Below are 15,798 nucleotides of genomic sequence, written 5' to 3'. Positions count from 1 at the left end.
GTGCCTGTCTGTCTGCTCCATCTCCGTGCACACAGCTTCCTGCCCCAAGGTCGCCTCATGATTCAAATGGCTGCCAGAGCCCCAGCCATCACACTCCTGTTCGGGAAGCAGGAAAGAAGAAATGCAAAGGACAAGGGGGGCTTTTCCCAGGTGAGTCAGCAATTGTTTTCCATTTATAATTTTATTTTTTTTTTATAATTTTATTTTCAATTACAGTTGACATTCAATATTATATTGGCTTCAGGTGTACAGCGTAGTGGTTAGACATTTATATAATCTACAAAGTGATGCCCTGAGAAGTCGAGTCCCCACCTGACACCACACACAGTTACCACAATATTACTCACTGCATTTCGTGCTGTACTTTGCAAGTTAGCTACTTTAAGGAGCATTCCCAAAAGTTCTGCTCAAAACTTTTACTCTCATCTCATCGGCCAGAACTTAGTCAGATGGCCATGTCAGCTGCAGAAAGATTGGGAAAGGGAGGACATCTGGCTGGGCCCAGATAAGCGAGGGCCCCAGCAGCTTGGGGTGGGGAGCTCTGTGGGGCAGCTATGCCCCACACAACACAGTGAGGACAGGGGCCCTGCCCACGACACACAGCCAGCCCCTCCCTGCCACCGGGCAGACGCTAGCGCCCTCTCTCCCTGGTGTTCCCAAGTCCCAGCCCTGTCCAGTTTGAAGATGCCAGGGCAGGTCTGCAGGGACCTGCAGGGCAAAGACTGAGGCAGGCACCTGGTCTGGTACCATCCCTGTCACCGTGTCCAGGAGCGATGTCCGTCCCACCCTGTGGCTTGGTGCCTTGGCTGTGAGCTCATGACACAAGCCCAGCCTCAGGTTGCACTGTCCAGCCATGTGGTGGTCAGAGCTCAGACCTGGGCTGCAGATGGACCAGGCTTGAGTGGCCCCTTCAGCGGGAGGACTACTTCTTGGCCCTTGGGCTCCCAGCTGGGCCCTCCAAGGGGTGGTGCCCATAACCTCCTTCTGCTGGGCCTCCCCCTGCCCCACCAAGCCCACGGGGCGCCCTCTGCTTCACTCCGGCCTGGCCCAGCTGCCAGCCCTCTGGGTCTCCATTGGTGGGCACTGTATTTCCAAGCACCTTGGGGGCCCCCAGCACCCCCAATCAGGTCTGAGGTCAGCAGGCAGGGAGGGCAGGCAGATCAGCACCAGCCGGAAGCAGAGGCCATGCGGGGGCCCAGACAGGACTTCATGATCTGCTGCTCACCCTAAACAAAGAGGGGTACCATGTTATCCTATGGCACCGGTGGGGAAACCGAGGCATGGACACTAAAGTAACCCTTCATGGCCACACAGCTGCACAGGCTCCCACGCTGGTCACCAGCCTGACATCCTGTCCCCACACCGAGTTCATGGGACAAGGCAAGTCCCATCCTTGGAGCTGGCCATGACCAGGCCCCAGGTGCCCCCTCCTGAGGATGGGGACACGCAGCTGCAGGCAGGCCCCTGACTCTACCACCATGGCTCTCAGGACTGGCCATAGCTCTGCTGGAAGTAAGGCAGCTGCTCCATGCTGGTCAGCCGTCTCCCAACGACAAGGCCCCCACCCGCCCCTTCCCTGGAGGGGCTGCTAATTCCCCTCCAGGGACAGTGGCCATGAGGTTAGGCCATGGCCTCGGGAAACATAGGCCCGGGCTTGCTCTTGCTTTGCTCGTGGTGGCTCTGTCCCAATGGCCACCAGCAGGCTGATTTTGGGAGTCCACAGGGTCACCCACCTTCCCTAGCGCCAGAGGCCTGGCCGGCCCCTCCCGAGACGGGTGGCGGCTGCACCGGTGACCTTGTGATAACCCGAGTGCCATCCGTCAGCAGCCGGCCGCCAGGCTCCGGAACACTGCGGCAGCTCATCTGAATTCAAATTACCCCGAGAGACGCACGGCGGTGCCAGCCATAACTCAGCGCGGTGAGGAGGAGCACGGTCCGCCTGCAGATTGGACATCACCATACATTCCTGGGCGTCGGACAGGGCTGCTAATGAAAATATCAATCAAAAACTCCGCTGACTTAATGGTCAATTGAAATTAATTAATTGGGGAGGAGAAAAAAGTCGAGGGGGGGGCAGCGTTAACGGGCTCCGTCTCTGGCGGGCGGTGAGGAGCTCCATGTCCCGCTTGGCAAAGCCCCCGCCCTGGAGATATGGCATCCCCTCCTCAGGGACCCCCAGGACACCCGAGGGCCTGGGCCAGCACCACCTGGGAAGCGGTGGGACACGCGGCCTCCCGTCCTTGGCATGTCCCTGCCAGCTGTGGGAGACCTGAGTGTGTGGCTTTGCCGTCCGTAGGGATAGCTGGTCACCTCCTGCGAGGGCCCCCTCCCAGTGCTGAGACAGGGCTGGGAAAGGGCCGGCAGGGTGAGGTTGGTTGGCCGCCCTCAGCTCAGGTCTCCTCCCAGATGCCTCTCACCCTGCTGGCCTCACTTCCTCGTCCGTGAAAGGGGAGGGCAGCGTCCAGTACCCAGGACACTGCAGGATCCAGCCCAGGGCCACAGCGGGGCTCATGCAGTGACGCCAAGGTCAGGCGCCCAAGGTCCCTGGGGAGCAGGGATGGATCCCCCGAATGCTGGAGCCCGAGGGTGTCCAGTGTCCCTTTGAGCCATGTGGTTGGGGGAAAAGCTCCCACAAGCCCCAGGTGACAGGACAGCAGGGCTCAAGCGAGACAAGGAGGACACGAGCTCGGGAGGCAGTGACACAGCCCCTCTGAGCCCCAGATGTGACAACCCAGCAGTGGCTGGTAAGCCACCAGCTGCCAGAGAGCGGTCAGGTGGAAGCAGGATTCCTGGCGAAGCTCGAGGAAGGCCCCTTCCATCCAGCTACACCACCATTCATGTCAGATGACGTGGAAACTCCTCCCCGGGCCTCGCCCAGTGTCCCTCCGGATGGAACCACTCAGAGACAGTGCCCATGCCTGAAAAGGCACCGAATGCCCAGTGTCCACCTAGTGCGGTCAGTGCCAGTGGAGCCGGCTGGAGCCTCGTGTCCAGGCAGCGTGGAGGTTGACTTTGTCCCCCTCCCATCCCTGTCCCCACCCCCAAGATAGGACCCCTCCAGCCACAGCCCTGGCAGGTGCCCTGCAGCGTGTCCCCGCCCACTGACCCTGGGCTTGGCTATGAGGGTGGCCTTGCCTCTTGCGCTGTCTGCACACACAGGGAGCCTGTTGGCCCCGGGGTTGGCCACACCCTGACCTCACGAGCTGTCACCAGCGCTAAGGTCACATGGCAGCCTCCCCACAGAACCTGGCTGACACAACACAGGTTCCCTAGGCATGCGCCAGGGGAGACTGCCTGTGCTCAAAGGCCCAAACAGAAATCCCGCCTGGGGTCCAGGGCAGGGCAGGGCCCATCCCAGCCTCCAAAACCCACACAGGACGGCCTGGCCTGGCTGAGCTGAGCACAGGCTCACCCATCAATTCACGTGCACCCCATGGAGGCCCAGGGCTGGGGCTGCAGGGGTGAATAAGGCGGCAGGTAACAGGCCCAGGGCCGCTCCCCGTCCCCAATCCTGCAGCCTAATCGGGATGTGCGCAGCCCCAGCTTCGAGCCGAATCCCAAAACCTTCGTTGTTCATCAGACTAATTGGAACCGGCACCTACGTGAACGGGACCCTCAGGCTCTGGAGTCCCATGTGTAACTGACAGCGTCCAGCGACAACGGGTGGAGAATGCCACCACCAGCTGGGGCCACACACAGCCAGCTGGGCAGGCGGAGAGGTGGCATGGGTCAAGAGCTCCACACCTGTACAGACCCACCAACACGGCCACTAGGCCCAGGAGCCACGGGGCAGCCCCACTGCAGGGTGGGGAATCAGGCCCGACGCCCACCAGCCTGAGGGAAGGGCTCGGTCCTCGAGCAACCAACCTTGAGTGTCCGCCCCTGGCCCCCCAGGTGCAGCTGTGCTGGCCCCACCCTGCTTCCCGAACCCCAGACGCAGGACAAGCCCCTAGTCGGCCGGGCCTCTGGGTGGGGACTTCTCTTCCTTGACCTCGTCCCCCGGGATGCCCAGCACTCTTCTGGGGACAGCACCTGGATCCCTCCCCAGACCCAGCTCTGGCTGGGAAGTGGAAGGAGACACCAGAGGGCACTGGGGTGGGTAGGCCTAAGGGGTGGCCCCCACACCACCGCAGCTCAGGCCCCCAGCCGACCTACCTAGCGGCAGGCAGGCTGGCTGACACGGCAGCCACTCCAGGGGCGATCTTTGCTGCCACCCAGCGGCCTCCAGGGGCAGCGCGGGTGGAGCTGTCCCCACTGCAGGTGGCTTCTAGGAAATGTCCAAACGAGGTAGATCATAGGAGCAGAGCCGACGGGTGGCTGAGGGGCTCGGATGGGACGATGGACAAGGGTGGGGGCTTTGGGGACGATGAAGCAAAATGTCTTGGAACTAGATGGAGGTGGTGTTTACATAACCCTGTCAATGTACCAAATGACCCTTTAAGTGGTGACATGTAGGTGATGTAACTATCACCTTGAAAAAGTTTTAAAAGGACAGGTAGTTTGGATGTGTAGTGACATGTAGCAGTAACACCCAAATCGGTAAACGTCGTTTACTCTAACAACAGAAAAGATGCTTCCAATAAATTATAACACTTCAAAAATAATAATAAAGGAGAGAGCTTAGCCTCAACCGGGCCCGTGGCTGCCGGGTCGCGGGGCCCAGGCCCCTCCGCGCGCTCTCTGCGCCCCCTGCTGGCTGTGCCCCAGGCCCTGCAGCGCACAGCCAGTCCCCAGGGTCTCGCGCTGGGAGTGGCAGGGCCAGCATTCCCACAGGCAGCTAAGACACGCTGTCAGCCTCTGCAGGTCCGGGTCCGGGGACAGTGCCATGGGGTCTCACCATGTGGCACCGTGGGGAGCTCATCGGGGAGAGGCCGCAGCACATGGCACCTCAACTGAAGGGACGTTACCCTCAGAGGAAGGCTCTGTGTCCAGGGCGGTGCAGGCGGCCTGAGACGCCCGTGACCCCACTTCCTGGTGCTGGCGCTACCGCCAACTGTGGGCTGCACCCGGTGGCTCGCTTCCAGTGAACAGAAAGTGGCAGAGGGGACAGGTGTCACTTCCAAGACGGAGCTCCACAGAAGTGGCTTTGGTCGTGGGCGCACCTTGCGTACTGGCTGGCCCCTCGAGAGAGCTGCTGCTGTGTTGAGCTCCTGTGGAGAAGCCCGTGTGGCAAAGAGCCGAGGGTGACCCCAGAGGAAACGTGTGACGCAGAGGGCGGGGAAGGCCATCCAAGTGCAAAACACGTGGGGACACCAAACGGCCAGTGATAGCACACGACAAGAGTAATGTCCTATGGGGTTGAGGAAACAAACCTGCCCGGTACACAACAGGACAGTAAAACCAAGAGGGGAGTGGCCGGAATTAAACTGTCCCTCCCTCCCCCTGGTCTGTCCAGGGCAGGGTAGAGACCTGATGAGCTTTAGACTTTGTAAGGCAAAGAAAGGTACTCATTAAAATTTCCAGGGTGCCACGTACGGAACAGAAACAGAAACTACAGCCTCACAAATAGGAGGAGACCAAAGGGACAGCAGCACGTGACAGAAATAGTTACAATGCCTGAAAACACAGTAAATGCTCTAGGTACAAGATGGAGGTGGGATTCAGAAAACTGCACCAGTCTGTTCACCAAACACATGAGGCTACAGAGAGATTTCACATCAAAGAACATAAATGACATGCCTGGTGACGTGAACTTCTGCTAAGAGCGCAGAGGACATGGAAACCACTGCTCGGTCGCCCTAACCAAAGCCCTGCTCTGCTACAGAGCCGGGAAGACAGACACGCAGGGGCTCCTCAGGGAACCGAGTTCTGGAGCGAGATGAGGTTTCCCAGCCGGCGGAGCTCAGGAGCAGGTTCCACAGCCGGTGGGCGCCTGGAGCGCACAGGGACCACATGGAAAACAGACTGAAGTTGGGGGAGCAGCCAGGCTCGAGCAGCGTGACCTATCAGGTGGCCTAAGAGGTGTGAGCCGGAGAAGAGAGGGGCTGCCGAGAAACACCTGGAAAACACCTAACAGAACACTGACTGCAGAAGCTACCGGAACCACCACCACTCGGCAAGATAAATACAAAGGAAAAGCACTCCTAGATATGTCCCCGCCAACTTGCCGAAAACTGACAGTAAAGAGAAAAGCTTCGAGGCTTCCAGGACAAAAAAAGAAAAGCACTAACGTCTCTGTGACTTCTCATCAAGAACTATGCCAGCCAGACGACGGCAGAGTTGTCTCTTTAAAGACAAACTTAGAATTCTGCATCTGGCAAAACTATCCTTCAAAAATTAAGGCAAAAGGAAGGTCTTTTTAGATAAATGAAAGCTGAGCCTTTCCACCTAATTACAGAAATGACAAAGAAGTTTTTCAGGCTGAAGACAAATGATACCCGATGGGAACTTGGATCTACTGGAAGGAAGAAAGCACATCAACCCTCGTAAGGTCGGAACCAAAGGAAGAATACCATATTGATATTCACTTTGGACAAAACAGCATTTAAGCAAAAGTGATCACTAGACACAAAGTGTCGATTTGTAATTATAAAAGTTTCAACTCAACAGAAATAGATGACAATTCTAAACTTATATACACCCACAAAAGGACAAGAACTAGAGCAACCAGCCACCACAGAATGTAACACAGCGCTCAGTACCTGGTCCATCAAGACGACAAAGAACTCAGTGAGGATCCAGAAGACTGACGCTGAGTGGACCTTGCAGACATGTGTACAAAGCTGCAAACGCCCTGAGAACGCATATTCTTTTCAGGCACAGGTGGAGTGTCTATGAAAACTGGCCACCTGGGGCCGGCCCGGTGGCTCAGGTGGTTAGAGCTCCGTGCTCCTAACTCCGAGGCTGCCGGTTCGATTCCCACATGGGCCAGTGGGCTCTCAACCACAAGGCTGCCAGTTCAATTCCTCGACTCCCGCAAGGGATGGTGGGCTGTGCCCCCTGCAACTAGAAACGGCAACTGGACCTGGAGCTGAGCTGCACCCTCCACAACTAAGACTGAAAGGACAACAACTTGACATGGAAAAAAGTCCTGGAAGTACACACTGTTCCCCAATAAAGTCCTGTTCCCCTTCCCCAATAAAATCTTTGGGGGAAAAAAACAAAAAGCTGGCCACATGGCAGGCTATACAGTTTCAACAAAGTAATGCAGCTAAGTCCGGCATCAGTGACAAAACAGAAAAAAGACTCCACAGACAGCACCTCCCACCCAGGACAACGGCCACTCAAAGGAGCAGACACACGTGCAGGCGGGACGGGGCAAAGGGAGCCCTGTGCTGTTGGCGGGAACGCAAAGCACTGGCCGCTGTGGGACAGTGTGGGGTCCTCAGAAGCTAAACACGGACCTTCCTGTGACCCAGCAATCCACTTCTGGGCATACACCTGGGAATGCAAGAGGGTCTCGAAGAGAGATTTGCACACCCATGTTCACAGCTGCACTGCTCACTACAGCGAAAACGTGGGAGCCACCCGAGTGTCCGCGAGCGGATGGTGGGAAGCAAAGGGGCTCCATCCACGCAGTGGGACGCTCTTCGGACTTAAAAAGGAGGGAAACCCTGACACCGCTCCACCATGGATGGACCTTGGGGACACTGCTGAGAAGCCAGTGACCAAAGGACACACACTGTGTGACCCCGCTTATACGGGGTCCCTAACATGGTCAGATTCAGAGACAAAAATGAGAACGGTGGCTGCCAGGGGCTAGGGGACGGAGGAGAGGGGACCGAGGGCAGTTTGGGGGACGGAGAGTCCTGGGAAGACGGTGGGGGTGGCATTTAATACCACTGAACTGTACACTTAAGAATGGTTAAGACGGTAAGTTTTATGCTATATGTATTTTCCAATAAAAACAATAAAGATGGGTCTTTAAAGAGGCGATTAAGGTGAAACAAGGTCAGCAGGGTGGGCCCTCATCCCGTCTGGCTGGTGTCCTTGTACGAGGAAGAAATGAGGACAGACACACACAGAGTGACAGCCTCCAGGACTGGGAGAGAGAAATGTCAGCTGTGTAAGCCGCGGCCTGTGCTGGGTGTGAGTGCAGCTTTAGGAAATGAGTACACAGGTTAAAGGAGAAATATAGGGTCATCTCAACAGATGAGTAAGTATATTAAAATTCAAAACCATTCATGATTTTTCACAGTTAGCAAACTATGAAAAGAACTGAATTTTCTGTGTTTCAACATGTCCCAGGTCCACCCAGCTCAGCTCCTCATCTCCGAGGCTGGAGAGGATCTGGCAGCTGCACAGGACACACATGCTTCTCCGACCCTCGAGTCCCCACCTAGCCCGTCCCGGGCTGCCCTGTGGGCTCCAATACATCTTTGAGCCCTGCTAACAAGCAGGCCTGGCCCCCCAGACCTACACAAGGGCTGTGAGCTCAGGGACATCTGCCGTGACCCTGCCCCACATCCGGGAGTCGGGGCTGTCAGGCCCGCCCTGGACGCATAGGCCCAGACCTCGCCTGGAGACCCAGGCTCAGCCAGCAGAGCTGGGATGAGGATGAGGGCCTGCAGCCTCTCACAGATGTGCTCACTGCCAGAATATTCCACACGTGTGTGCATGCATACGAGGGCACAGCAGGCATGTACATGTGTGCACATGTGCACACGGCCACGTGGGCCACATATGGGCGTGCATTACACACACATGCTTGTGTGGCTGTGCACACGCAGGTTCACGTCAGCACACATGCACGCACACACCTCGCTGCATTCCAAATAGTAAAACATCCACAGGCCTCATCATCGAAAGCAATGCAATGAACGTAAAAATTAACAGAAGGGTCTACAAGAGACGTGGCCAGTGTGGGGACGCAGAGATCCCCTCCTAAGTAACTCCGTGGTCACAGAGTAAACAAGTGCCGTGACAGGCGGTTTTACAGCCACACAGACGGAGAGGCTGCGCGTCAGGAGTTGGCGGAGAATTCACAGCCTTAAATGTTTTTATTACTGAGCAAGAGAGACTGAGAATAAATGAACTAAACATTCGATACAAGGAGGGAAAATAGAACGATAAAGTAAATCCACGGGAGGCAGGAGGGGAATGAAGATAACGGCGAATTAATGAATTGGAAACAAGAAAAATGGGAGCACCCATCAGTAAATCTAAGAGCTGGTTCCTCAAAATAAGTAAATAAAATAAGGCAACCTCTGACCAGCCTGACAACAGAGAGAGAACAGGCACCGGTGAGGGCCGAAGCTGGGGCATCAGAGACACAAAGACAGAAAGTGACAATATGCTGGATACTCCTGATGAAACTGACAATTTCCCAAGACGATATAAATTACCAAAACTAAAGAGGTTTAAAAAGCTATATCCATAACTGCAGAAAAACAGAAAAAGGTGGGTGACTGGGGTTGGGTTGGGGACTTGCTTCCATCCTATACACCATTGGGGGGGCCAGGGAGAGGGAGGGGGGCTCAGGGCCTACGGCTGGTGGACGTGAGGGGACTGGGGCCTTCTCCCTGACTATCTGGAGGGCTGGGGGAGCTGGACCCTGCTTGCCTAGGACCCCCTTGTGTGGGGGTCAGATGGAGAGGTGGCGAGGGCACAACTGAGCTCAGTCCTGGACCCCCAGGCCCCTCCACGCCACGCAGAGGGACATGGGGACAGGAACAGGAGGGCAGAGGCCAGCCCCAAGGGGCTTCTCCCCCACCTCGGCCACAGTGGTCAGTAGGTGGCCACTGCAGCCTCCCTGTCCGTCCGTCTGGTTAATATCTTGTGGAACTTGCCTGTAACGTCATCTGCGGCTGGTGTTTCCTCTGCGGGAAGACGTTAAACTGTTTCATTTTATTTAGTGGTTCTAGGACAGCCCCTGGGTTCTTCCTTCCAGTCAGTTTGTGGCACTCTTCTTCCAGGAAAGTGTCCATTTCCTTAAGTTGCTCCTATACTGTCCCCTGACCTTTATGACCTCTGCTGCGGCCCAGGTTCTGTCCCTCTTCATTTGAGCACCTACTGCTGTCTCTCTTCCTGTCAGCCGTCCAGTGTGCCGAGGACGAGACTGGGTCTTCTAGCTCTGGTTCTGTTATCCGCTACGTCATTTCTCATCTCTTCCCATCTTCTTTCTTTGGTTTTGTTCTTTTATCCCTCATACTCAGGACTCAGCAAAAGGCAGCCTGTCTGTGCACAGGCAAGGGAGAGGATAGAGATCAGAGCAGCGTTCACGCTGAGACAAGACGGACACGGGCACCCGTGGCCTCAAAATCCAAAATCTTTACTACCCGGCCCTTTCCTGGCAAAGTTTGCTGACCTCTGCCTAATTTCTCAAATTGGATGCAGTGGGGACAGAGTCCCAGAAAGCAGTTTCCAGGCTCTTGGCCTCACATAGAAAGGTGCTGGCTCAGGTAGTAAATGGCCATCAACTGTGATCAGATGGCCAGCAGCTGTGGCTAGTTGGCCGTCAGCTGTAACCAGCAAGCCATTGGCCACTAATATAACTGCCGTGGCTACGCTAGCAGAAAGGAATGGGGGCTAGCAAGAAGATGGTGGCGGGCAAGCGCGGACTGCTGTTAGGACGGCGGGTTGCAGATCGTGTGGCTCCTGTTTCCTGTGTCTCCAGCCCAGCCGCCAGCGAGAATATAGTGGTATGACTCCCCTATCTATGGCTCTGTGGGTGTTCCCGTTTGGCCTTACCGTGTCCTGCGTTCTTAAGTGGGGAGTGAGAGCTGAGACCCCGCCGGGTCCCCCGCACGACAAATGGCGCAGCGAGCAGGGTCCCCTGCGTGACAGATGCTTAGCACATTAAGTTTTTCAATTTTCTCTTTCCTACTAGTCATTTCAGGTTACAAATTCCCTTCTATTGACAACTTCAGATACATTTGACAAGTTTCAATACCCACCATGTTCACCATCATTCAGCTCTAAGCATGTTCTGACGTGGATAATGATTTCTTCTTTGATCCGTGAGTTACACAAAGGGCATTTTTTAATTTTTTAAATATGGGAGATTTTGTTTGCTCCTTTTGTTACCAAGTTGTGCTGCTGAAGTAGAATCTACGTTGTACCAATTTGTTGGCACTCAATGATGTTTCCGTTCTGGCGGTTGGTGGTGGGTTTCTGACGCCTGGAAGGAATGAACGCCACTTCCCGTGAGGCACTGTGGGCAGAAGGCCGGCGGCTGAGGCGTGAACAGGGCCACTGAACCTTCTGTCCTGCATCGCTTCCTTCTGGGTCCACCTGACCAGCTGACTACTAAGAGGATTAGCCAAAAGTCTCACACTGGACGGCAGCTTTGTGAATTTCTGGCAGTAATGATGTCCGTTCTTGCTGTAGCGCCTACCTTTTGGAGTTAGTTACGTATGTCGGTGCCCTTTCACTGACTCGCTCACTGGTGTCTGCGCTCATCCCCACCGCCTTGGCCTGGCCTGCCCCACCTGCCCCCCAGGTTGCGACCCTAGTGACCCCATCCCAGGAGGCTCCCTGACGGGCCTGACACCATGGCCTCAAGGCCCCATCCTGTGTCCCCACCGCTGCTGTCCAGGCCACGCCATCCCAGCGGCCATCGCGAGCGGTGCCTGCAGCCGCACAGCCCCATAGCCTGTCGTCTCGGGCACCACCCGCCCCCACGCCACAGCCCAGAGCACTGGCTTCTTGGGTCAATTCGAGCGAACCGCCGGGTGGTGGCCACAGACAATACAGGTAACTGTATGGCACCTGCTTCCAAAATTAACCCGAAACACCACCTCGCAGTGTTCACTCTGGCGGTAGTATAGGAAGTCCAGGGCAGGGTCCCAGGAAGCAGTCACCCTGCCACCCCCAAGGACCTGCCTGCGGGGTCCTAAGCCTTTCGGGCCCCTCTACCTCATGTGTGGCCAGGTGTGGCTGTGGGGGGCAGGTGACACTTCCAGGGGCCAGCATGTCCCCAAGGCCATAGGCTCCTGTGCCTCGCTGGCTCCTGTCCCACTCGAGACCCGTGATGGGCCACTCAGCAGTCCTCAGGGGCTGCTGAGGACAATAATGGCTGCACTGAGCCTGGTTCCCTAGGCACCTTGTTTTTCCTCTTTCCTCTTCCCATGGAACCCTACTGTCCAGGCGACAGCACCGGCCGTCACTGACCGCCTGCTGCCCGGAGCAAGGCTCTGAACTGCCCACCTCCAGAAATATCAGGGTCTGAGACGACAGCCTAGGTTTTAAGAGGGAAAAAATTCTTTGACATTAATCAGAAAAGAAACCATTATAGCCACTCTAGTCTACAAGTAAACGTCCAGACCGGGGCTGTGGCCACCGGCCACTGGTCAGCGCGCGCAGAGTGGGTCTGATGGAGGAAGGGGACTCGGCCTCAGAAAGGCTGCTCTGGAAAACCAGTACTTCCCACCTTTGAGCTACAGTCCAAACCACTTAAGAAGGTGGCTTCCATAGTTATGACAGTGATTTGCGCTAATTTTCTCAGGGAAAAAAATCAAGACAATTTCTCCAAAGATCATTAATGCTTTCATTTGCTATCAAACTCCTTCCTCTTACCCAAAGTTCCTAGGTCAATGTCTGTAGTACAAATTCCTGTGATTTTACCAAATTAGGAATAAAACACAGGTGAGCCCACCCTCGGTCTTGTGCTGCACCCAGACGTCAGGCCTAGCTCCCCTCCCCCGCGGCCCGAGAGCCCCTCGAAAGGAAAACCAACAAGCAGAAGTCACACGTGCACAGCTAAGGCCTTTATTGACGCCATAGACCAGGTGCTGACAGAACCACTGTCCTCATGGCCCTGCGCCCTCGGGGACAGACAGCACCGACCGCAGCCGGCAGCCCCCGCAGCTCAGGCCTGCTCCAAACAGCAGGTGGGAGAACGGGGCGGCAGGCTGGCAGTGCAGCACATGCGATGACAGGGTGCGCGGAGGGCCCGGACCACCGGTGCCCGGGTCTCGTTCAAGAAGCTAAACGACGCACAGCGCCCTTCACAGCAGGCGTTTACAGAGACCAACCTGCACTGGGGTCTGGACGCCACTCCCGGTTAACAAATGCTCTTCTGGAAATTTATTTCAAAATAGAGACGCTTTCCCCAGAACTGTAAAAGCCATCAAAATGCAAAACTTCTTTAGGAAAGATTGAACCCAAATCACAGCTAATGTTTAAAATAGCACGTCACCTGGTTTCCGTCTGTGCCCCAAGGACACACTGGCAGCCACGGCCTCTGCCCGGGGCGCCCCCTGCCCAGCGGGTCAGTTGCTCTCGATCTGCTCCAGGTCCAGGTCGCCGTGGTCCACAGGGAAGGTGGTCTCCTCCCCAGCGCTGTCCCAGTCACTGGGGTCCCCACCGCTCCCGCCCTCGCCGGCCACGGGCTCCTGAGAGGCCCACGAGCTAGGACTGACGGGACGGGAGCCAGGACACGCGCTCAGGGGGCTGGAGCCAGGGATAAGGAGGCGCGTGAGGCCGCGGGGGTCACGTGTGGAGGACACGGACATCTTCACTCCGGGGTCATCCTCATCATCTTCATAATCAAGGGAGCAAAGGCTTTTTGAATTTTTTAAAGTCTGCAACAGAAAACATACAGACTTAAAGCATTCCAGGAGGGTTTATGGGAGGGGAATCCCACTGACCCCGACAGGGGTCCCCAAGTCACATAGAGCATCTTTGGTGTCCTGTGCCTCCCCTCGGGGCCATTGTCTCAGAGCCCTGCGTGTCCACAAACGGCCTCGGCACTGCCGGTTGGGTTTTGGGGGGAGACCCATATCCCCGCCCCCCCAGACCAACGTCGAGGTCACGTTGCCTGAGCCCTGAAGCAGCAGATACCCGGAGACTGCAGTGTGGAGCTGTGTCCACACTTGGGAACAGCCTGGCCGGGGGGGTCCCAGGTCCAACGATGGCTCCCACCAGGTGAGCCCCCATAGCTTAGCCCCTCCTCCATGTCCGTGGGCGGGGCCCCATCGCACCCAGCCCCCACCTCTCTCCCCTCAGCGCTCCTCTCCCAACGGTTCTCTTCCTTCAATATGAACGTGCTTAAGTCTTTGTCATCTTAAAACACTTGAGACACACGCCCCACGGGGCCTCCCCTCCACGGCCCGGGCACACGCCACCGCCTGTGCTCAGGACAGCCTCCCCACTGGACTGGTTAAAGACGGGGGCTCCCCAAGCTCAGCTCCAGCCCTGCTCCTCTAGACGACTGCATCCCCAGACCAGAGCAGTGGCAGTCAGAACCCCATCTCTTGGTGGCACCTCTCCCAGGCTGCCCCACGGGGGCTGAGAGCCGCAGACCACCCCAACCTACCTTTGGGGTTGCTGACCCCAGGCCGTGCAGCAGGGCGTGCCTGGCCTCCTGGTCTCCTCACCTCTAGCCCCTCGACCGCGGTCCTACTCTGGGCCGCAAACAGCAGCAGCCCCCTCGGCACAGCCAGGGCTCCATTCCCCGCGACACCAGCGCAGCCCTCACCCCATCCTGACGTCATGCTGCCCCCACCTCTGCTGGAGCAACCTCCCACCTGGCTCCACCGTCCAGCTGTCACCCCTGGACTCCTGTCCCAGCCACACCCACGCTGCCCCCAGACATGTCACTATGTGGCCCGGGCCTTGTACAGGGAGCCTGCAGACACAGCGGTCACAATGCACATGGCGATGCCAGCCATCCCAATGCCCCAGGCTTTAATTTGGTAGCAGCACACTGGCCACCGAAACGCGTGAACTGGAACACGAGCTAACCGACTCCACACCCAAAAGTCCCCCAAACCACAGCTCGTCCCGCACACAAAATGCCTCCTATCAGAAAACCCACCCTGTGGCTAGAAGGCTCTGGAAACATCTGGAAACAGTCCCACCGAGAGCTGCAGCCAACAAACACGTCCCCCAGGAAGACGGAGCTCCCCGGGAACCAGTTTCTAAGGCAGCTCCCTGGCTCCCCAAGACAGATGGCAGCGCCCGTGTTGTTCTTGTTTTGCTATTTTACTCTAACAAGCGAGGTGCTGTCTGAGAAGCAAAATGCTAAAGGATCAAATCTTAAAAGACACCACTGGCCACACGTTTTGGTCACAAAGTACGGGTTCATGAGGTAACTCCTTCTTCATTCAAATCAAGGCAGATCCGACAGGCTGGCTTGAAGAGAGGGCTGTGCCCATGGCACACAGCACCCTCACGCACTCGTCACCCCACTGGCTCCACAGGCCACCCCACGCACGGCGGGCCCCTCGAGCTGACAGTGTTCCAGGCCTTTCCTTAAACCTCCCAGAGGTGTCCTTGTCACTGACAACAGTGACCTGACAGGCGTGGGATGGCTTCTGTGCACAGGTCACCTATGGACCACCCCTGTGTGGCCTGCGTATGAAAATGGCACGCTCTTCCCAACTCCCAGCTCAGGCCGCCGGTGAAGCACTCACAACCATGCTCCTCAGAAACAGTGCACACACACCCACCCACCCGCACGGCTCGGCCCAGACGGGGAGTCTCGCCACCTCCCACCACACAAAGTGGGGCAGATGACGTGGCCTGGAGCCCGTCCTGACACGGCAACCCTTGTCACCGCATGGTCCTCTGGCTTCTGCAACCGTCTCTGGTTTGATGGGGACCTGCATATAAGCAGACGAACATAAAATATTTTTCTAAATTCAAAGGTCAAGGCTTTGAGTTCTAAATTGTAAGGATCTTTTAACTTATGTGCAAGACAGCTTCCTGCGGGGATGCCGGCAGGCGACCGCTCACCATCTCCACCACCTGTAGCCAAGCTGACCGGCTGCGTGTAAGCCAGGAGGTCCAGAAAGAAACACGAAGCTGTCCTGTGAGCGACCCTGAATCCCCTCCAACACCGTGCAGCGGCTGGCGGGCCCCCTGCAGCTGGCCACTGGCCGTGGCGCCGGCCGTCTCCCACATGACACACACAGC

General features: G+C 56.8%; 1 protein-coding gene across 15 annotated transcripts in view; it reads right to left on the bottom strand.

The window, feature by feature from the left end:
• Positions 1–207: 207 nt before the first annotated feature.
• Positions 208–15,798, bottom strand: part of FAM53A (family with sequence similarity 53 member A) — a 35,813-nt gene continuing 20,222 nt past the window's right edge. For 11 of the 15 annotated variants that reach the window (XM_081058928.1, XM_081058924.1, XM_081058926.1 and 8 more), the window contains one exon: positions 12,627–13,463. In XM_081058928.1, the coding sequence (XP_080915054.1) occupies positions 13,152–13,463 (312 nt within the window). In that variant the 3' untranslated portion in view covers positions 12,627–13,151. Of the gene's footprint in view, positions 1,987–12,626; positions 13,464–15,798 lie in introns of those variants that run through there. The other 4 variants (XR_013993971.1, XR_013993973.1, XR_013993970.1 and 1 more) reach the window with 3 other exon arrangements.

The sequence above is a fragment of the Rhinolophus hipposideros genome (genome assembly GCF_964194185.1).
Source record: "Rhinolophus hipposideros genome assembly, chromosome: 1".
NCBI classification, from domain to species: Eukaryota; Metazoa; Chordata; class Mammalia; order Chiroptera; family Rhinolophidae; genus Rhinolophus; species Rhinolophus hipposideros.
This window is presented reverse-complemented; position numbering and strand designations above follow the sequence as displayed.